Below are 22,942 nucleotides of genomic sequence, written 5' to 3' on the forward strand. Positions count from 1 at the left end.
TTCATGAGACAGACTGCACGCGAGATTTAGAGCTCCTTGCAGGAGAGCATGCTGCAGCCGCTCACAAGGTGGGGCATTCAAGCGAAAAACTTGTTTCGTTTTGCTTCAACAGAACCACCAGTGATATTAACAACAGAAAACACAACATGGCTGCACACAAACCAGAGAACAGAACACAAAACATGTCTGAAGAGTTTGTAGCCGAAAAATAGATGCATTTCTATGCCAGCCTTATTTGTTTGAACCGGAGTCCTCAATCAAACAGAGAGATGGGGCTGAAGCTAGCTACTGACACAACGTGTCCTCCTCAGACACCAAACGACAAGCAATAAAAGTAATATTTTCCATGTTAATCAGAGTTTTTGTCTTAAGCAGCTGCGACGGGACATTCTGTCGATCACTTGGTTTCTATATTTGGCATCACTCCGGGAGTCCCGTCCGCTACGAACTGGCACTGATCCAAAATCATTCTGATAACATTATATTGAAGCCAGCATGTCACATGCTGGTTAAAACTACTTGATTTTGGCTGAGAATGTTACACATACCGAGAGTTTTCGCAGACGTCTCTTCAGGCGGAGGTCTGTCTCACACACAGGTTCAGAATAGAGAAGAGGTGACTGACATTCCCGCTCCCTCCGCCTTTCTCTCTAGTTCTGGGCATAGAAATGCATCTATTTTTCGACAACAAACTCTTCAGAAATGTAAGTTCTGTTCTCTGATTTGTGTGCAGCCATGTTGTGTTTTCTGTTGTTAATATCGCTGGTAGTCCTTTTGAAACAAAACGAGTTTTCGCTTGAACATCCCACCTCGCGAGTGGCTGCAGCATGCTCTCGTGCAAGGAGCTCTAAAGTTTACGTGCAGTCTGTCTCATGAACACGGACAGGAGAATTTCACTAAATAATACATTTTATTTCTGTTTGTTTGTAACCAAACCTTATATTCCTTCAAAACAAGACACGAGTCGCGTACAATAATTTATTAGACTTCTGAATTACAGTATACTTTTGTGTCCTTTTGAAGCTTGAAGAGGTGGTCACCATAAACTGCCATTGTATGACATCACTGAGCACAATTCTTTTTCTCACAATTTCTCCCTTTGTTTTCAGAAAAAGAAAGTCATATGGGGTTATAACAACACAGGGGTGAGTAAAAAAATGACTGAATGTTCATTTTTGGGTGAACTATCCCTTTAAAAAAAAAAAAGTACAGGCATAATACAAATATGCATCCGGCATGAACGGCCCCTAATTCTACCTCAGACTGATCGGACAGGTGACATACTTGATTGCAAAATGGATCGCAGTGGTCTGTAGGGGAGTGAAAGGCTTATGTTCAGTGGAATGGAAATAAAACAATATATTGATTTCTAAAGCCTCTTTTTGTTTATTCAATGCTTTCCTCATCAGCCACAATAATTAGTATATTTGAATTGTATTCATTTGAGGCCTTTTCAGAGCAAATACTGATATGCAATTAATTCACTAAATCAGATTATCGTGTAATTCATTTAATTACAAATTTGAATTGATTGACAGCCCTAAATATGAAATCTAGTTTTGGGGCTTGGTTCCATTGGTTTTAATATTGTTGTTTGTATATTAATTTAATTTGTGTGCTCAAAACAGTAACTTAGCCATTCCTTTGTATGTGTAATCATTTCTCCTGAATATTTGTGTAGTGGTTTGCATCTGTCTTTGTTTTAAACCAACCCATGTTTACAGTGTGCTGAAGGTGATCTCAGTCCCAGACTCTCGTTCAGGATGCGGCTGGTGAACAGCATACTGGGCTTTAGCCCCAGCCCCCCTCCCCCCTCACCTTCTGAGTGTCGTAATGTTTCTCCTTCATCCACAATCACTCGGCTAAAGTCGAGAAGTGTTCGCCTGCCAGCCACTGCCAATGCAGAACGATCTAGACATCCCAGACCCCTGTCCTGGGGCTGTGTATGTACTGCAGAGCTCCCATTTACTTTTCAATCCCTTCTTTCTCTCTGTTTTTCTATTACATTTTTTCCCCTCCACATTGATAATGCTCTTAGGGTGGAAGTTGCTTTTTAAGATCAGTCAGATCATTCAAATACTTGAATTGTTCCAAGAATGATGCCTTACTCTTGGTTTTACTGAAATATGTCACGGGAGTCTGTATTCTAAAATTTCTTGCTGCTTTTTAGTCTTATCTGATTTCCTCTCCATGAGAAATGAGTGGCCAATCTTCATCACATTTTATAAGATTTCTCATGGATTGGCTGTGCTTCAATAATCTTTTTTCTTTGTTTTTTTGGGGTGGTGTTGTGAGTTTGTTTCTCTGATGTGCTGTAATTATCCACATTTGTTTTGACTGTTTAACAGTCTGTGTGATTTTGGAACAGCTCTTTATGCATGAGTATACCTAGGGCTGGGCGGTATGACATATGTACTGTGCGACAGTAGAGATTTGTCTATACAAAATTACATTTTACAATATATAGTAGTATGTATAATTTTGTACATTTAGTGGGCAGAGCTACATAACGCAACTTGCCGCATTAACATAGAATCCAATAGATGTGCGGTCACAGGTGTGCATATATTGGCTATTTTACAATGTCTTAGATTATGACTCATCCAATGAGATTTTAAGTCGAAATGCATGTTTTTAGATTTTCAAGAGAACTATCCGGTTTATAATATTACTCAGCTGTTACATATTGTGAAGCCAGACAGCATTTATTCATTACAATACATTTCTATACATAAAAGTCGTATTTTGTGGTTTGCGCCTATCACGTTTCAAATAAAAAGAGAAAATAATGAAATTACATAAAATACCTTTTATTTGTAAAGCATTTTATTCACTGGATTATCCAAAAATATGCATTACCACATCGTTTTTTAGTTTATAAACCATTTTTTCTCCATTGAATTTCCAGCAAAAATAGCTTTATTTTGATATATACCATTGCCAAAAAACAAAATCACACATACCGTGATATAAGATTATGGTCATACCGTCCAACTCCAAGTGTGCCTCATATGTAGATGTGTAATTTTGATAGTTGTCTCCCACGTACAGGAGTCTGTTGACCTGCGCAGACAGGCAGTGATGAGCAGCCAGATAATCGACGCACGTGGGCGAAAATTCTCCAAACGCCTGGTGGACATTAGGGAACTTAACGAGCAGGCCAAGGTCATTGATGATCTCAAGTAAGGTCAAACCTAAGACTGATGTTTAAATACTGTAATTGATTTGGGCATAAAGGAAATGCATTTAATTCTTTTTTTTCCTCTCTAAGGAAACTAGGAGCAAGTGAAGGCACTATAAATCAGGAAATCCAGCGTTATCAGCAGTTAGAATCTGTTGCTGTCAACGATATCCGCCGGGATGTGCGCAAGAAACTTCGTCGCTCCAGCATGCGGGTCAGCAAGCCTTGATTTAGCACTTATTACAGCAAATTAATGTCTTTATAGATTCAAAGGCCTGTTTCACAACTGCAACAGCATACTTGAATTGTGCCTTGCCACTGACAGCGTTTCTGCAGAGTAACATGACATGATTTCTTGGATGCCAAACTGAATATTTATTTTAATTAATTATAAAATGGTTATCGGGAGTGAGCTTTTGAGAACTAGTACAAATTTGATCTGAATTTAATCAAGTGAACACATTTTACCACATTTACATCCAGTTGGTAATTAATTTACGTGGAACAGAATCCAAACCCCAAAGTGCGCACTGTTCATGTGTGCGGTGTGAAACAGGCCTAAATGTATGGTGGAAGTGAAATGTTGAATTTGAGTGGATGTTTGTTTTAGGCCGCATCATTGAAAGACAAGTGGGGTTTAGGGTACAAGCCCAGCTATAGCAACAGCAGGTCGAAGAGCATCTCAACAACAGGCAGACCAGCAATCAAGAGGTCGGATAGACCCAGGTACACACAAACACACACTTCATTAATCACGGATGGGTTCGTGTCTTTCAAATAGATATGATTAGTTTGTTCATTGACTCTGTTTCTCTAGGGACGACCTGCCAGACATAAAAGTGGATGCAGCATCTACAGCACCGAGGGTTACCTTCAACATCGACACGGTAGTGTGCATGACTACATCTGTGTGTGTGTGCCTGTCTGTGTACATTTGTTCATGTCAGTGCATTATGCACCATGTTCCATCTTGCTCTAAAAATACTCGGACAACACACAAACGCATGCAGTTGCTTCACTTATTTAAAAAGTTACTTAATGAAAGCCACACTTATGCACACACATTTTAATTAAGTGTGCATTCTGTTGAACAGGTACATTCGCATTCTGATTAGCTAGATTTCATTTTTGGATGGGTTTTTCATTAATGTGTTTGTGTTTAAGATGGGAAGTGTGGCTCTGGAAACCCCAATTCCAAATCCAGCTGGCTCTGTATTCAAGGTACAGGAGAAAAATGATCCAAATCTAATCTCCAAATCATCTTTGAATCTTCTAAAATACTCAGCTGTGCATGGAAACCTCATGGTATTAAATTACTGAATCACTTAATAACTTCTTTTTCAAAACCCAATCAAAAATCTACGTCTTACAACTCGAAGGATTTTAGCCTTTTGGAACTTTCACTTGGGCTTTCTTGCATACTGATTCAGACCACAACTGCTCTGAAAGTTGGAATGTGGCCTCATTTTCTGTTTTTTCTTCTCTAAATCTGCCACATTTATTCACACACTCAGTTGCTCCATATGTTGAAGCTGCTCTAGGTGTGCTGTGTTGGTACTAATTGACTCTTGTTTCTTTGGCATGTATGGGAGTTGATGTTTGTCCAATGCATTGCTCATTGCAAGTCTTGTCATCTATCCATCTTTTCATCTCTCCATTTCACATCCCTCTCTCCTCCGCTGGGTCTTAGTGGAGAGCATGAATTAGGAAAAGGAAACGCTTTCTCCAAAGTGCTCACTGGTTATATGACAGGGCAGTTAGTCTGGAGTCAGTTCAGGTTAGGTTTTGTGTACAGTTGTGGCCAAAAATTTTAGCACCCTTGGTAAATATGAGCAAAGAAGGCTGTGAAAAATATGTCATTATTGTTTATCCTTTTGATCTTTCATTTAAAATATTCACAAAAATCTAACCTTTAATTCAAGTAAATTAATTGTAAGGGGGAAATATATTAAATAATATATCGCATAATTAAATATTTTTCTCCAAAACATGTTTGCCACAATTAAATTTAATTCTTATGAGTAAAATATATCTGAAGTATAATCACATTAATATTTTACATTTTTTAGTACACCTGGGTGACTAGGAACATGAAATTGTTCAGCCATGACTTCCTGTTTCACAGGGATATAAATATGACGTAACACACAAGCCAAATTCCCTTTGTCATCCATCACAATTGGCATGACCAAAGAATAAAGTTATGATGTGCGGCAAAAGGTTGTTGAGCTTCACAAAATGGGAAGTGGCAATAAGAAAAAAGCTAAAGCATTAAAAATACCCATTTCCAACATCAGGAAAATAATTAAGAAGTTCCAGTCAACTGGAGATATTAAGAATCGGCCTGGAATAGGACGTGTGTCTATATTGTCTCCACGCACTCTGAGGAGGATGGTTCGAGGATCACAGCTGGAGAATTGCAGATATTAGTTATTAGTCCAAAACTACAATCAGACTTCACCTTCATCACCACAAGTTGTTTGGGAGGGTTTCAAGAAAAGAGCCTCTGCTCTCATCCAACAATGAACTCAAGCTTCTTCAGTTTGCCAGACACAACTGGAACTTCAAATGGGACCAGGTTCTATGGTCTGATAAAACAAAAATAGAGCTTTTTGGCAGCAAACACCAGAGATGGTTTTGGCACATACAGAGAGGTAGCCATATGAAAAAGAACCTCATGCCCATGGTTAAATATGGTGGTGGATCTTTAACATTGTGGGGCTGTTTTTTATGCAAGAGGTCCTGGACATCTTGTTCAGATACATGAAATCATGGACTCTATCAAATACCAACAGATAAAACAAATCAAAACCTGACTAACTCTGCCAGAAGGCTTAAAATGGGCCCTAGCTGGATCTTCCAGCAGGACAATGATCCAAAACACACATCAAAATTAACACAAAAATGGTTCACTGACCACAAAATCAAGGTTCTGCCATGACCATTCCAGTCCCCTGACCTGAACCCCATAGAAAACCTGTGGGGTGAACTGAAGAGGAGAGTCCAACAGCATGTACCTCGGAATTTGAAGGATCTGGAGAGATACTGTATGGAGGAATGGTCTCAGATCCATTGCCATGTGTTCTCCAACCTCATTAGGCATTATAGGAGAAGACAGAGCTGCTGTCTCAGCAAAGGGAGGTTGCATTGAATAAAAGGGTGCCAATAATTGTGCCACACATATATTTGACAAAGATATATGTTTTTTTTATTTTTTTTTTTTTTTTTTTATAAAACTTGTGCTGTGTTTGAAGTTGTTTGATTTCCATTTGAGAATAGATTTTTGTGAATATTTTTAACGAAAGATCAAAAGGATAAACAATAAAGACATATTTTTTATAGCCTTCTTTGCACATATTTACCAAGGGTGCCAATATTTTTGGCCTCAACTGTACATTTAACAGATAGAGAAACAAAATGATGATACATAGATGGATAAATGGATGAAATGACCTAAATATTTGCCCTGTAAGTGAGTGTCCAATGGAAATATAGTTGTGCCCTTCCACATTCAAATTCTTTGATCTTGATAGAAGCTCAGTTGAGGAGGTAAATGGCAGACTGATTGATAAAGGGATTTATATTTTGTGAGGGTGGGTGGTTTTGTGAGTGGTACATCAGATTGCTCTTTCAGTTGCAGTGCAATTCTTCTCCCATATATCTTAATGCAGTTTTAGAGTAACTTACCTAATAGACCGACCCAACAGAGTAGTTTAGTGCTCATTGATCTTATGGATAGATGCATATAGATGAATCTCATGAAAGCTGTAAAAAACTTTTCTATAATTTCACCCCAAATTAAAAAAAAAAAAAAAAAAAAAGAAAGAAATGGCATATTGCTTTAAAGAGAATAAAGCTTGTTTTAGGACTATTAAAGGGATAGTTCACCCGAAATTTAAAATTCTGTAATTTACTCACCCTCATGATGTTCCAAACCCATATGACTGACTGACTTCTGTGGAAAAGAAAAGGAGATGTTAGGCAGAATGTTAGTCTCAGGTACCATTCACTTTCATTTTATGGAAAAATCTTGCAATGAAAGTGAGTGGTGAATGATGATAACATTCTGCCAAACATCATCTTTTGTGTTCTTTGAAAAGCCCTACAGTTTTTAAACAGTAAATGATGACAATTTTTTTTTTTTCGATGAACTATCCCTATTAAGATTTTTTTGCGTGTGTGTCATAACATTACTTTCATGACAATTTAGCAACCCTCCCTTCCAAATTCTCATTACTGTTATGTGAAAAAAAAAAAACAATCATGAAAATAATTTCACTGCAAAAAATCCCAATGATTCCAAAATAGGCATCTTTTTCTTTATGCAAAATTTCATTTCCTATTTTTAAATTTTTTATCTTTTGATTTTTGGTGTGAAATGTAACATGGACATGTTTTCATGAGATTCACTCATCTAGTTAATTTCATGAGATTCACTCATCTAGTTAAAGAGACGTGAATCATTTTGGAGAGGTAAACAGATGGCTAGATGCACAGATAGATGATCTGACTGTTGGCTCTCACTGGCTGTTGAAGTTCCCGGAGGAGACAGAGATGGACCTGTTGTCTGTCATCAGTGATGATCCTGCCCATTACCCATCATGCTCAGTGTTCAGTGCACCTGGCACACCCGCAGTCTTCTCACCAACCGTTCCCTTCCAGCCTGACGACAGTCGTCGCGATGACCTCTCATCGACATCGTCAGAGGACTCTGACAAAGATGACGAATTTGACAGAGACAGACCGCACAGCTGCTACCGCAGACCAGGGTGAGTTACACACATGCACACATTCACTCTTTATACAACACATGGTATTTTTCTTGAATAAGGTACACTTTGAAGGCCTATGTCTTAAAAAAAAAAAAAAAAAAAAATTTTGTTGTGAGAACTATTATCTAACAGGAAATTAATCTAGCATGAAAAGTAGCTAGGTTAAAAAACATCAAAAGTCTTCAAAGGGATAACATTAGGCGTTTCATCAATATCATGTGGTCATTGGCGAATGATCAGTCGCTGCCATCTCACTTGACGCCGAAAAGGCGTTTGATATGGTAGAATGGGATTATCTTTTTAAGATTTTGGAAATATACGGGTTCGAGAAAACTCTTATTGGATGGATTAAGTTACTTTATAGACACCCGGTTGCGGCGGTACAAACAAATGGATTAATTTCAGATTATTTTACTCTGGATAGGGGCACCCGGCAGGTTTGCCCTCTTTCCCTGTTATTTTTCTGTCTTGCCCTGGAACCATTTGCAGCCGTGATAAGAAAGGAAGATGATTTTCCAGGGGGTGGTGGCGGGAAGTATGGCATAAGCTTTTGCTTTAAGCAGATGATATTTTATTATTTGTCTCCGAACCTACTAGATCTATGCCTTGCCTCCACAGAATTATTAATTCCTTTTCTAAATTCTCAGGATATAGAGTCAATTGGTCTAAATCCGAAGCTTTGGCTCTGACAGCGTACTGCCCAGTAACGGCTTTCCAGCCAGGTGCCTTCCAGTGGCCCAAACAGGGCATTAAGTGTTTGGGCATTTTATTCCCAGCAAATTTGTCTGATTTAGTTAGTTAGTTAATTTTGACCCCTTAATAAAAAGGTTTTCCAGCGATGTGGGTAGGTGGGCTTCATTACATTTATCTATGATTGGGAAGGTTAATGTTATTAAAATGAATTGTATCCCAAAATTTAACTACTTGTTACGGTCTCTCCCTGTAGATGTCTCCCTCTCTTATTTCAAGCAATTTGATAGTATAGCGTGGTCCATCATTTGGAATGGTAAACGTTCCAGATTACATTTGAATAAGTTACATAGACCGATTGACAAAGGTGGGCTAGGCCTACCCAAGATTTTGTTTTATTATTATGCGTTCTGTCTCAGACATTTGGCTCATTGGTCGCTTCCACCTGAGAGAGCCCCTCCCTGGTTTTATATTGAACAGGAAGTTCTTGCCCCTATTTCGCCATTGCAAAGCCTTTATCAAACTATCTCGCATTTGCATTCGGTATGGACAAAAGTGTCCAGTACAGAGTGTTTAATTCGGACATTTATTTAAATGTTACATTGAGCATATGGCTGAACCCTAAATTATGTATTAATAAGTCCCCTTTCTGCTGGTCAGACTGGATTGTGAGGGGGGTTACTACGCTCGGTGACCTATATGAGAGTGGAGTGTTGAGATCTTCTGAAAATTTGGTTCAACACTTTGAGATTCCCAGATCTCAGTTCTATAGGTATTTACAGTTGTGCCACCTGTCCTGTACTATTTTTGGGAGTAGTACACCCCCCCCCAAAGCAGCAGATACTCTGGGAGAGGTGATTTCTGCTTTTGGAAAAGGTCATGAGGCATCAGTGAATTACTCCCTGTTAATTCAGAGTCTTGGGGACGGAGCTTTAAATTCTATCAAGAGATTATGGGAGAAAGATTTAAACTTTGTATTGGAGGAGGGAGTGTGGGCTAGGATTCTAAAAAATGTCAAGTCTGCATCTAGAGATGCAAGGGTGCACCTTATGCAATTCAAGATATTACATAGATTATATTGGACCCCCTCTAGATTGTATAAGTTTGGTCTTAAAGTCACACCCACCTGCTGGCGATGCCAATCAGAAGATGGAGACACAATCCATGTTTTTTTGGGTGTGTGTTAATATCCAAGAATTTTGGTTGAAAGTTCAGAGTTGTATGTGTGATGTTTTGGGCACTCAGATTTTACTTTGTCCTACACTCTGTATTTTGGGTGATGGGGGGATAATCACATAAAAAAATGGGGTTCTGACCAGTATCATGATTGGCAGGCAAATTTTTTTAAGGGGATGGAAGTCGGATGGAGCGCCCTCATTTTGGGAGTGGTGTGTGGAAATGGGGAGGGTGGCAGCTTTTGAGGAGGTGGCAAATAGAAGGTTGGGGTTTTGGGACTTATTTGTTGGGCAATTATTTAGCATTTTTGGGGGACTCTCGGGGAGGAGACATGGAGAGTATAGTTCAGTTTAATTATGTATGTTCATTATATGGTCTTTTTTGTTTTCAATTTTTTTTTTTGTTTTTTTTTTTATTATTATTGTTAATTATTGTTATGTGGGACCACAAGGGTGTTCGTTGGGGGTCAGGGTGGGGAGGGATATTAGTGGGGACATTCATTGAATGTGAAATGTTGATTCATTGTATATGTGTTGGGTTTTCTTTGTTGTGTATATATGAATCAATAAAAATGTTAATTGAAAAAAAAAAAGTCTTTAAAGGTCTGTCATTCCATATTCTCAATTTTTACTTAAAAATGAAATGAAGACTGTAGCTCATCAACACAAAAAAACCTGCGGTAGTTTGCTATTATAACTGCCCATGTAAATGAAGTGCATGTGTGTTGAGAGCAAAAGTTTGACTCATTCCGTGTAATGTGTATCCAAAGACGAGATCCACACAACCCATTTGTCATTGAATAATGTCTCTTTTAACCCTCCTCCTCTGTTTGGTCATTTTTGACAGATTCTTTTTATTATTTTCATTTATGGAATGAAGGAAACCATTTATATACTAATTATATATATATATATATATATATATATATATATATATATATATATATATATATATATATATATATAAATGGTTTCCTTTATCTGTCAGTACAGGACTTGATGACTTTTCCTAGACTTGCCATCTACACACGCACAAAAACAAATTGGACATGATTCGATGAGTCTAAGTGGCCGTAAAAAGAGTGATGCCTTTACTGTTTGCGACCATGCGAAATTATTAGGAGAGACTCTAACACGGCACCATTTTGTTTTAGATTTGTAAAATACAATCAATAAATCAGCCTCGATGCAAAACATACACAAACAGAAATGAAGAGGAAAAACCATAAAACATCCAGAGTGCAAAATAAACAAACACATGAATGAATTGGTGAGACTATAACAAAGAGCAATTTTTGGAAGTTTGTCAAATAAAATCAATAAAGCAGCCACAATGCAGAAGACAGAGAAATAAGGCCTTTGTACACCAAACATGCAGTTAACATTTTGAATTGAAACAATTGATTCCTATGAAGTCAGTGCACACCTGGAGCGAACATTCTTGCACCGACAGAGTTGTTTGTTTTTGTTAGTTTTTTTTTTCACCAGATGTCAGCAATCTGCCCTCCGTACATGGCATATTCTCATATACATGATTCAACTTATAGAAGTGCAGGTTTTTACTATAGTGAAGTTAACATATATTTGGTTATTTGCATATACAAATTAATGGTGTAATTGAGAAATGTATAGGTAAATAGGATCTAAATAGCATTAAATCCCAAAAGAAGTGCATAAATTTGTATTACTTCAGGGAAGTTAGTCTTGTAAGACTTATTATTTTTTTTTTAATACATTTACCATTTCCAGTCAACTTCAAACAGTAAAGGTGTTGGACTATATTAAACATAATAGGAGGGCTAATATCCTTTCTGTTCTTTACAGTCAGTTGTTGTTCAAAAACAGCAAAAATAAACATTGAATTCTAAGCAAAGATAGCACAGATGCGGTAAAGAAGCCTTTCGAATCCTCTCGTTTAGAACACAGAGACGCTAAGTGAACTACTGATATTCTTAGAGACAGTACTGGTTTTTAGCATGTATTCTAAAAATGTATGTTAATAGTTGTAAATGGTACAAATTATGCATGTAAACAATAGACGTGTATAGATGTAAAATATATAGCAATTTTAAGACATATTTATTTTTCTGATTAACTTTTTTTTATTGATTCATATAGATAACAAAGAAAACAAAACAAATATACACAAAATCAACATTTAACCCCCACTATTACCCCTCCCAATCCCCAACCCCACCCTGACCCTCAACAACATCCCTGTGGTCACACATGATTATAGACACACACACACACAAAAAACAACAACAACAAAAATATAATAATCACACACATTTAAAACTAAATTTCTCTCTCAATTGCCCCTCCCCTAGAGCCCTCCAAAAACGCCAAACAGCTGCCCCATTTCCCATCAAACGAATCACAATTCCCCAGCCTTCTACATGACACTTCCTCGAAAGCTGCCACCCTCCCCATCTCCGTGCACCATTCTTGAAATTAGGGCGCTCCAGCCTACTTCCATCCCCTTAAACAATTTGTCTGCCAATCATAACACTGGTTAGGACCCATTTTTTTATGTGTTTATTCCCTATATTGATGACCACCCCATTGCCTAAAATACAGAGTCTTGGGCAAAATGAAATTTGAGTGCCCAATACTTTACACACAAAACTCTGAACCTTCAACCAAAATTCTTGGATCTTAACACACCAACAAAAAAACATGGGTTGTGTCTCCATTTTCTGATTGGCATCGCCAGCAGGTGGGTGTGTCTTTAAGACCAAGCCTATACAATCTAGAGAGGGTCCAATAGAATCGATGTAAAATCTTGAATTACATAAGGCGCACCTTTGCATCTCTAGATGCAGACATGATGCTTTTTAGAATCCTAGCCCACACTCCCTCCTCCAGTACCAAGGTTAAATCTTTCTCCCATAATCTCTTGTCAGAAGTTAAAGCTCCGTCCCCCAGACTCTGAATTAGGAGGGAGTAATTCACTGATGCCTCATGACCTTTTCCAAAAGCAGTAATCACCACTCCCAGAGTATCTGCTGCTTTAGGGGGGTGTATGCTACTCCCAAAAATAGTACAAAACAGGTGGCACAGCTGTAAATATCTCAAGAACTGCGATCTGGGAATACCAAAATGTTGAACCAAATTTTCAAAGGATCTCAACACTCCACTCTCATATAGGTCACCTAGTGTATTAACCTCCTCCACAATCCACTCTGACCAGCAGAAAGGGGACTTATTAACACATAATTTTGGGTTAAGCCATATGCTCGAGGCAACATTTAAATAAATGTCCGAATTAAACACTCTGGACACTTTTGTCCACACCGAGTGCAAATGCGAGATAACGGGGTGTAACTTCTCCAATTAGTATAATAGAAAGGCTTTGCAATGGCGAAATAGGGGCAAGAAATTCCTGTTCAATACTAAACCAGGGAGGGTCTCTCTCGGGAGGAAGTGACCAATGAGCCAAATGTCTGAGACCGAATGCATAATAATAAAACAAAATCTTGGATAGGCCTAGCCCACCTTTGTCAATCGGCCTATGCAACTAACTGAAATGTAATCTGGGACATTTACCATTCAAAATGAAGGAGTTTGCTATGCTATCAAATTGCTTGAAATAAGAGAGGGGAACATCTATAGAGAGAGACTGTAGCAGGTAGTTGAATTTTGGAATACAATTCATTTTGATAACATTAACCTTCCCAATCATAGATAAATGTAATGAAGCCCACCTGCCCACATCACTCGAAAACCTTTTTTTATTAAAGGGTCAGAAATAACTCTTAACTAAATCACAAATTTGCTGGGAATAAAATGGACAAATATTTAATGCCCTGTTTGGGCAAGGCCTTAATTACCTCACCAAGCTTCTCCAAGGTTATCTCAGAATCAAGAGAATTTTTTAGCTCAGCCATCAGTTTAGGAAGTTCTAATGGTTCCACAAAGTTTCTAATATCCTCATCAGTAGACAAAGATGTGGAACTATAGAGATCAATTTAGAATTCTTTAAAAGCATTATTAATATCAATGGCTAGGGTAAATATTTCGCTATCAACAGATTTAACTGAGAGAATGGTAGAAAAACACTCTCTCTGTTTTATATATCTAGCCAGAAGTTTTCCTGCCTTGTCCCCCAACTCAGAGTATGACTGTCTTGCCCTGAATAGCCAAAACTCCACCTTCCGTGACAAAATAGTATTATATCTGTATTTCAATCAGGTCAATTCTCAGACGACATTCGGCGCTTCAGCTCTGCCTCGGCACTTTTAATATTCCCTTCCAACTCCACGAGTTCTTGTGCTTTGGATGTTTTGGTGAATGAGGCATATTGTATGATCCGGCCCTACCAGATGGGTTCAGAAGTCTCCAAATATCTGTAAGACCAAGATTTTTACACATCCTTTGAAGCGTCAATGTTGCTCTAGGGGGCTTACACACTTTTGGTTCACTATGATCAAGGACTGAGTCCATCAAAAGATTAAAATCTCCTCCCAATATTATATCATGAGGGGTGCCAGCGGCTTGCAACATCCCTTCAAGATCTATAAAAAAGCCCTGATCATCAGTGTTACGTGTGTAAATATTAGCCAAAATAAGACTTTGCCCCTGAATTTCTGCTAAAACAATAATAAATCTTCCTAATTTATCTTTAGTCTGTTTGAGACATTTGAATTGTAGATTATTTATCAGTGTAATGACTCCCCTGCTCTTACTTGATCCAGCACTAAAGAAAACATGTTCACCCCATATCTTCCCCAATTTTTTAGTTTCCTGCGGGAAAGATTCGTTTCTTGAAGAAACACTATATCATATTTCTTACACTTAAGAAGAGAAATAACCTTCCTTCTTTTTATGGGTTTCCCCAACCCATTCACACTCCATGTGGAGAGAGAGACAATCCACTCATATTAACATTTGACATTTTGACATAATAGAAAAAAAGATTGTGTGTCAAAAACAAAATTATAAAGACCACATTCCAACATTAGTCCAACAGTCAAACCCCAAACTTCCCCCCGAACCAAACAAACAAAGATTTTGCCAGCCAATAGGCAAAATAAACACAAAGAACATGTAGATTCAACCACATAACTGTCCCGAAGGTGTATTCCTCCACAAACAAACTCCAGCCACTAGGCGGAACCAGCATAAAAAGAAATGAAAAAGGTGCTCAGTTTCCTCAGACAGTCGAGTGAATATTCAGTGAGTCGGTCCACTCGGTTGCAACGCGAGTACCACAAAATAACTTACTCCATTGACTTTATGAAGGACATCGCTGGGGACATGTGAATGTTTTACGGCTATCCTTAGCATCTATTCTCAATTTGGCCGGGAACATCAGTGCAAAAGCAATCTTCCGTTGATGTAAGAGATTCTTGCATTCCTTGAATTGATCACGTTTCTCTCTTGTTGAATTCGCAAAGTCTGGGAACAAGAAAAATGCTGTGGTTCTTCCAAGAATGCCTTCCTTTACTCCTCATGTTGCATAACACGAGATCTTTATCGGATGATCTCATAAATTTGTCCAGAATTGATCGGGGCCTGTCTCCCTCAGGCGATCGCCGAGCCGGAACCCTGTGAGCTCGCTCTATTTCCAGCTTATGGCTTGTTATGCCGAGCAGACTTGGAAAGAGCCAGTCCAGGAATTTCACCATATCCTGACCCTCTTCGACCTAAGGAATTCCAGCAATAAGGACGTTATTCCGCTGGCTATGGTTCTCCAAGTCCTCCAACTTCTCCCAGACATGTTCCAAATCCACTTTAGTCGCTAGCGGATTGGCAGATTATTCCCTCTCCGATTACTCCAGATAATCGATCCATTTCTCGACATCCCCCACTCTTGTAACCATCTCAGTGAATTTCGTCTCCATGGCAGTGATCGATCGGCCTATTACAGCAAGATCCTCCAAGTCAGCAACGACCTTCGTCAGCATTGCCGTCATGTTCAACGTTTCTCGCCAAATTTCCCGCACTTCCCCAACCAAATCGACTCCCGGGCTCGGGGCCTGCTCTGGGGTGTCAGCTTTAGCACGTAAGTGTCTTTTTAATGTCTCCAGAGCCCAAGGATTTTGAATTCTTTGACATATTGTCATCCTAGAACAGTTATGGAACAGAGTGTATCGAATCTCACCGGTTTATGACATTAAATAGTGTTAAAACTAGCAAAGTGCGCAGAGCTTGCCAGTCACACGTCCGAACCTCACATGGCATCCATGTTCCTCCAAGACATCATATTTATTGAAAGAATACATGGATTTGTACATTTTTAAAAAGCTGAAATGTGACCAAAAAACTATTGATAAAATATGGGCAAAATGGACAATAAAATAGAATTTAATCAAATCGAATTTGGAAATCTGTATCAATACCCAGCCCTGGTTGACAGCAGCCTGACTTTGTAAAGCTCAATCATTCAGCATTGTTACCCAAATTATTTAAAATAAATAAATAATCAAATGTTTCTTTAATTTATGTGAAAAATAAGCTTATCAAAAACTTGAAACCAAGTTTTATTTTATACACTGCGTGCACAATTATTAGGCAAGTGAGTATTCTGATCTTATCATTATTTCCATTTCCATTTTCCAACTCCAAACCATATAAACTTGAATGCTTATTGGATTCAATAATTTTCAGGTGATATGTATTTGTGTAATGAGGGAGGGTGTGGCGAAAGTGACTAACACCTTATATCAGGGTGTGCATAATTATTAGGCAGCTTCATTACCTCAGGTAAAATGGGCCAAAAAAATGATTTAACTGACACTGAAAAGTCAAAAATTATAAAATGCCTTTCAGACAGATGCAACACTCTTGAAACAGCTAAACTATTGAGGCGTGACCACCGGACAGTCAAACGTTTTGTTGCGAATAGTCAACTGGGGCACAAAAAACGCATTGAGAAGAAAAGGCGCAAATTAACTGCAAAAGACTTTAGAAGAATTAAACATGAAGCTACCAGGAACCCATTATCCTCCAGTGCCACCATATTCCAGAACTGCAACCTACCTTGAGTGTACAGAAGTACAAGGTGTCAAGTGCTCAGAGATGTGGCCAAGGTCAAGAACGCTGAAACAAGACCACCACTGAATAAGATTCACAAGTTGAAGCATCAAGATTGGGCAAAGAAATACCTGGAGACAGATTTTTTCAAAGGTTTTATGGACAGATGAAATGAGAGTGACTCTTGATGGACCAGATGGATGGGTCTGTGGCTGGATCACTAATTGTCACAGGGCACCACTTCAGCAGTGGTATGGGCTGCTATCATTAAGCACGACGTCCTCGTGGTGGCGTAGTGACTCGCCTCAATCCAGGTGGCGGAGGACGAATCTCGGGACCGTCAACCCGCGCATCTTATCACATGGCTTGTTGTGCGCATTACCGCGGAGACATAGCGCATGTGGAGGCATCCACGCACAACTCTCCACGCACCCCACTGAGAGCGAACCACATTATAGCGACCACGAGGAGGTTACCCCATGTGACTCTACCCTCCCTAGCAACCGGGCCAATTTGGTTGCTTAGGAGACCTGGCAGGAGTCACTCAGCATGCCCTGGGATTCGAACTCGGCCCCCCAAGATGACTATGATCTTTATGCAGGACAATGATCCATCACATGCATCCAAGTACTCCACTGCTTGGCTAGCCAGCAAGGGCCTCAGAGATGCCCAAATAATGACTTGGCCCCCTTCCTCACCTGACTTAAATCCTGTTGAGAACTTGTGGGCCTTTCTCAAATGTGAGATTTACAGTGAGGGAAGACAATACACCTCTTTGAACAGCATTTGGGAGGCTGTGGTTGCTGCTGACAGACTCCATGGATGGAAGACAATTATTGAAAAGAAGGGTGGCTATATTGGTCGCTGAATATTTTTGAAAGGCCATAAATGTTATTTAATTGTCATTTTGTGTTACTTATTTGTTGCACTTTCTCAAAAAATTGAGAATAAACAATTGAGTTGGGAGAAATTCTTTTTGTAATTTAGTTGCCTAATAATTGTGCACAATTATATATTCCCCTGAGAAAGACAAAACTCACCTTTTCTTTGTTAAATATTCAGGTTTGAGGTTCAATAACATTTTGGATTGAATGAGAGTGCTGCATGCATTTAGAGGAAGACACTTAAAAAAAAATTACAAGCTCCCTAAACTGACAGATTGGTATTTGTTTTCTCAGGGGTTCTCAGAGGAAGTCAACTGGACTGAGTGCATTATTCAGTGAGCGCTGGCCAGCCACACCCCCTCAGCGTGGAGGATTAGCCCCTCCCACTGAACGGAACATTGATTTTGAGCTGGATGTACGAGTTGAGATTGACAGCGGCAAGTGTGTGCTACACCCTAGCACCCAGCCACCCGAGCATGATGACGTCGCACTGCGGAGGTAAAGAAATGCATAACAGATATCCATACATGCTGGCTGTGTCAGAATTTTCTCCCCAATTTGGAATGCCTAATTCCCAATGCGCTCTAGGTCCACGTGGTGGCGTAGTGACCCGCCTCAATCTGGGTGGCGGAGGATGAACTCAGCTGACTCCGTGTCTGAGACCGTCAATCTGCGCATCTTATCACGTGGCTTGTTGAGCGTGTTACCGCGAAGACATAGCGCGTGTGGAGGCTTCACGCTATTCTCCGGGGCATCCACACACAACTCACCACGCGCCCCACTGAGAGCGAGAACCACATTATAGCGACCACGAGGAGGTTACCCCAACGTAACTCTACCCACCCTAGCAACCGGGCCAATTGGTTGCTTAGGAAGCCTGACTGGGCTCACTCAGCACACCCTAGATTCGAACTTGCGACTCCAGGTGTGGTAGTCAGCGTCTTTACTTGCTGAGCTACCCAGTCCCCCCTATTTATATTCTTAATACATGTTCCTGGTCTTATCATGAACGATGCATTGGTGCAGGTTATTCCAAAAAATCTCTATGCCCTCTTATTTTTCATCACTACCCGCATTACATTTTTATTCTCGCTGAACATCCCATTTCATTTGGCAATACTGTATATTACTTTACAGAAGTTGAGTCTTGAATGGATTGGGTATAATTTTGATCAGGGCTTTGAAGTGTTTTTATGTCAGATGTTTGCACACTCGCTTATTCTTTCTGTTGTTTAGGAGTTGTGAGCGGAGCTCCAGGAGTCTGGATCAGGACTCTCCACCTAAGAAGCGAAAGATGCAGCCCAGTTTCGCCTCCAGCTCTCATCTGCTGAATGCTAAGAGAGTGCCCACCTCTCTGCAGAGCAAGAGCAGTGACATCGAGACCACTGTCTTCTACATCCCTGGAGTAGATGTCAAGGTCTGCAGCCTTACTGTGGACCTATGCTCTACACAAAAATGCATTTTTTTTTCTTTTGCCTTGAGTAAAGTCGGGTGCACACTGTAGGATTTTTGAAAGAGGCAAAATGAAAGTATTTTGAAAGCAAATTTGAGACCTAATTTGAAGATCGTAAATGATTTCTTTCATGGGAATACAAAATGGACAGTTTTAGAATACTTGGATTACTTGACCGATTAAGTGCCGCCTTGGTTTAATGTACCTTGTACCTTGCTAAAGTACAAGTCTCTGACAGAGTTCTGGCCGTGTCCAAGATTTTAGTCCACATTCCTGCAGTGTGACTGCTCCTGTTGGTTCTTCATTAAATGGGTTTTGTAGCAGCACGGCGATTGATGATGTGTTCAAATTTGATCAAAATAGTGATACAAGCTTGTCTATAGAATAGAAAGCAAATTGCACCAAATAGCACTTTTGGGCTCTTAAGAGAAATGGGCAAAACAAAGTGACCATAATGGCTTGCTTTTATTTGCCCAGCACCGTTTCAATTTGCCATTTCAAAGATGATATATGAACATGTCATATTTAAACCATATTCAGTTTATAATGCTGATTGTGCACCAAATATCTTTTTCTGAATCTTTTACTGTCTCCATCTCTATTTACAGCTACACTACAACTCTAAAATGCTGAAAACCGACTCGCCCAATGCCTCACGTGGCTCTTCCCTCCCCAGAACCCTGTCCAAAGAGTCCAAGCTGTATGGTATGAAAGATGCACCTGCAGCTTCAGGCCCTGGCAAGACTAATACTCTCCTCCCCCCCCCTCCCCCTCCTCTCCCTTCAGGTACACACTCTCTTTCAGTCTCCTCAGCTGCTGACTGCTTACATGCTCTAAGCTTCATTTTTGTCTCTGGAGCATGGCCCACACTTCTGAGCTCAGCTTTTGTTTTTTATTCATTATTTGTTTGAACAAACTTGTACCTTGCTAAAGTCTACTGAAACTAGAGAATATAACAGCAGTCACTACCAGTCAGAAGTTTGGCCACACTTGTTTCTTATAATCTTAAAAACCACTAAACTCTTTGTTCAAATGTTTGAAATGATATGTGTAGACAAATACAAATTGTGCATATGGAAGAATTTAGAAATGGAAGAGTTGGACAGGATAGTGAAGGAAAAGCAGCCAACAAATGCCGAGCATAAATGGGAAAAGTCTTCTTGAATACTGTTTAAAAAACATCCCAGGAGGATACCTCATGAAGTCTGAGAGAATGCCCAGAGTGTGCAGAGCTGGAAGATAAAGCAATTGGTGCCTAGTAAAAAGATTAGATAGTATAAGAAGCTAAACTAATAATAATTCATTATAAATGTAACTTAAAAGAATATTCTTGGTTCAGTACAAGTTAAGCTCAATCGACAGCATGTGTGGCATAATGTTGATTACCACAAAAAATGATTTTTGACTCGTTTCTCCTTTTCTTTAAAAAAAAAAAAAAAAAAAAAAAGGAACAATTGAGGTTACAGTGATGCACTTACAATGGAAGTGAATGGGGCCAATTTTTGGAGGGTTTAAAGGCTGAAATGTGAAGCAAATTATTGTATTAAAGCGCTTACATTAATTCTTCTGTTAAAACTCATGTATTATTTAAGCTGTAAATTTAATCAAATCGTAGTTTTTACGGAGGTGTTAGAGTTTTAGTGTTTACAGCGTTATGTCGTCATGGTAACAAAGTTGTAAAACTGGAAATAACTTTACGCAGAAAAGGTTGGTAAGCGATTTTATCATATTAAAATCATGTTAACACGCATATTGTTTATGTCTTGTGGCTATACTTTTGAAACTGAGAGTATTTTATTGTTAATGTATTGGCCCCATGGCTCAATGTAACCCAGTTTTTGCTTTTAAAGAAAATGAGGAATGAGTCGAAATACATTTTTTGTTAATCAACATTGTGCCACAAGTGCTGTCGATTGAGCTTAACTTGTATTGATCCCGGAATATTCCTTTAGTTAACTTTGACTGGTAGTGTACTTTATATATTAGAACAATTTATGTCACTAAAAATCACAATGGCTTAAATAGTTCTGTTTTTTTGTAGCTTCTGTTTTAAGTTTTGCTATGGTTTGTCACTGCAGTTTAAGCATGTTTGCAAGTAATTTGTTTTAAACAATCCTTGGGTATTATGGCTGCATTGTTATGCTTCATACACATTACATGCATGCTGAAGATACATTTGGTGGCATATGGATTTTCTTGCATAAGTCAGCATAGAGACTTTAATTTATGCTATTGTGTTTGTGTGAGCAGGTAAAGGTAAGTCGAGTGCAGGGGGGAAGACTGCAAAGCTGTATGCATGGGTTGCCTTACAAACACTGCCAGAGGAAATGGTCATTAGTCCATGTTTGCTGGACTTCCTGGAGAAAGCTCTGGAGACCATTCCCATCACACCAGTCGACAGGAACTACACAAGTGAGTGCAGGCGTGTGGATGGATTAAAATGTCTCAATTATTTTATTTGCATTAGGTTCAAATTTGAACAAATTAAAAAAACAGTTTGTGAGATGTTTCTATGTATACATTTTGTTACATAAATTTCTCCGTGTGGGAGTGTAGCCCTGAATGTACCTGAGGAGGATGTGGGCCATTTTGATTCTGTGGAGCCTCTGGAGGAATCTCAGGTGTCTCTTGTATCTTCTGCTACATCTCCATACTCTTCCTTCCCTGTGGATGTGGTGGTTTACGTCAGGGTGCAGGTACTCAAGACAAATCCATATACTCCATCATTATTCCAAGAGTATAGACATGTTCTGCTGCTTTGAAAGTTAAAGAGAAGCAATTTACAGAAGACCAACTCTGCAGAGGAAAAAGTAAAAGTAAACATCCAGCCATAAATATCTGTTATTATTGATGTTTTGGTAATATTAAATGTTCACCCAAAAATGAAAATTCTTCATTCTGAAGTTACTCGCCCTCATTTCGTTCCAAACCTGCATGACTTTCTTTCTTACGCAGAACAAAGGAGAGTTTTTAGTGAATTTCACAGTTAACTCCTCACATTAAAGCTTAAAAAAGGCTCCTAATATCCTAAAAGTAGACCTTGTGACTCCTGCATCATATTGAAGGCAAACAACAACCCAAATTAAAGTCATTTTTCAGTGAAAATCATGATGTCCGCTGCACGTTCATGAGTGCTAGAGAGAAACTTGTTCAGTGTCTTGCATGTTAATGCTAAAACGCATTTAGTGATAAAACGATTGAAATTCTCATGTCAGTATTCGTGAACAAGCTTCAATCATAGTGCTTATGAATGTGCAAAGGACAAAGATTTTTACAGAAAAATTACTTCAATATTGTATGCCTTCAGATGACTTGGAATATGATGCACACATTTTTTATATTCTGGTAATATTGATGTTAATATTTTAGAGCAGTTCATTAATTTCACCTTGCTTATTTCTCAGCCATCTCAGATCCGGTTCAGTTGTCTGCCCATGTCTCGAGTGGAGTGCATGCTGAAACTTCCCTCTCTGGACCTGGTCTTCTCATCCAATAGGGGTGATCTTGAGCCCACCAGCTCCACCCATCCACCTGACGGCCAACACACACCCTCTTCCACACCTCCATCAGTACACAATGTCAACAGATTGCCTGGAAGCAAAGGTATGAATGTACCTTACTGACAATCCTTCTTTTATGTTGATTTATGTAATGAACTTACTGAAATAAAAATTATCGGACACACTTTATATTAGGTGGCCTTAATTACTATGTACTTAACCATTTGATACAATGTACTTATTATGTACATACATGTTGTTGCATTGTAATTATATTTAAAGTACTTGCATTTATTACATTTGTAGTTA

General features: G+C 39.0%; 1 protein-coding gene across 11 annotated transcripts in view; it reads left to right on the top strand.

Annotated features, from left to right (window-relative positions):
* LOC127411898 (transmembrane protein KIAA1109 homolog) overlaps nucleotides 1–22,942 on the top strand; it is a 93,956-nt gene that overhangs the window by 58,593 nt on the left and 12,421 nt on the right. For 6 of the 11 annotated variants that reach the window (XM_051647756.1, XM_051647759.1, XM_051647758.1 and 3 more), the window contains 13 exons: nucleotides 1,725–1,943; nucleotides 3,052–3,182; nucleotides 3,272–3,395; nucleotides 3,792–3,907; nucleotides 3,999–4,068; nucleotides 4,346–4,402; nucleotides 7,718–7,950; nucleotides 17,975–18,178; nucleotides 18,917–19,097; nucleotides 19,742–19,919; nucleotides 21,384–21,545; nucleotides 21,690–21,829; nucleotides 22,538–22,736. In XM_051647756.1, the coding sequence (XP_051503716.1) occupies nucleotides 1,725–1,943; nucleotides 3,052–3,182; nucleotides 3,272–3,395; nucleotides 3,792–3,907; nucleotides 3,999–4,068; nucleotides 4,346–4,402; nucleotides 7,718–7,950; nucleotides 17,975–18,178; nucleotides 18,917–19,097; nucleotides 19,742–19,919; nucleotides 21,384–21,545; nucleotides 21,690–21,829; nucleotides 22,538–22,736 (2,014 nt within the window). The remainder of the gene's footprint in view (nucleotides 1–1,724; nucleotides 1,944–3,051; nucleotides 3,183–3,271; nucleotides 3,396–3,791; nucleotides 3,908–3,998; nucleotides 4,069–4,345; nucleotides 4,403–7,717; nucleotides 7,951–17,974; nucleotides 18,179–18,916; nucleotides 19,098–19,741; nucleotides 19,920–21,383; nucleotides 21,546–21,689; nucleotides 21,830–22,537; nucleotides 22,737–22,942) is intronic. The other 5 variants (XM_051647767.1, XM_051647768.1, XM_051647765.1 and 2 more) reach the window with 4 other exon arrangements.

This window comes from Myxocyprinus asiaticus, chromosome 21, assembly GCF_019703515.2.
Source record: "Myxocyprinus asiaticus isolate MX2 ecotype Aquarium Trade chromosome 21, UBuf_Myxa_2, whole genome shotgun sequence".
Taxonomy (NCBI): Eukaryota; Metazoa; Chordata; class Actinopteri; order Cypriniformes; family Catostomidae; genus Myxocyprinus; species Myxocyprinus asiaticus.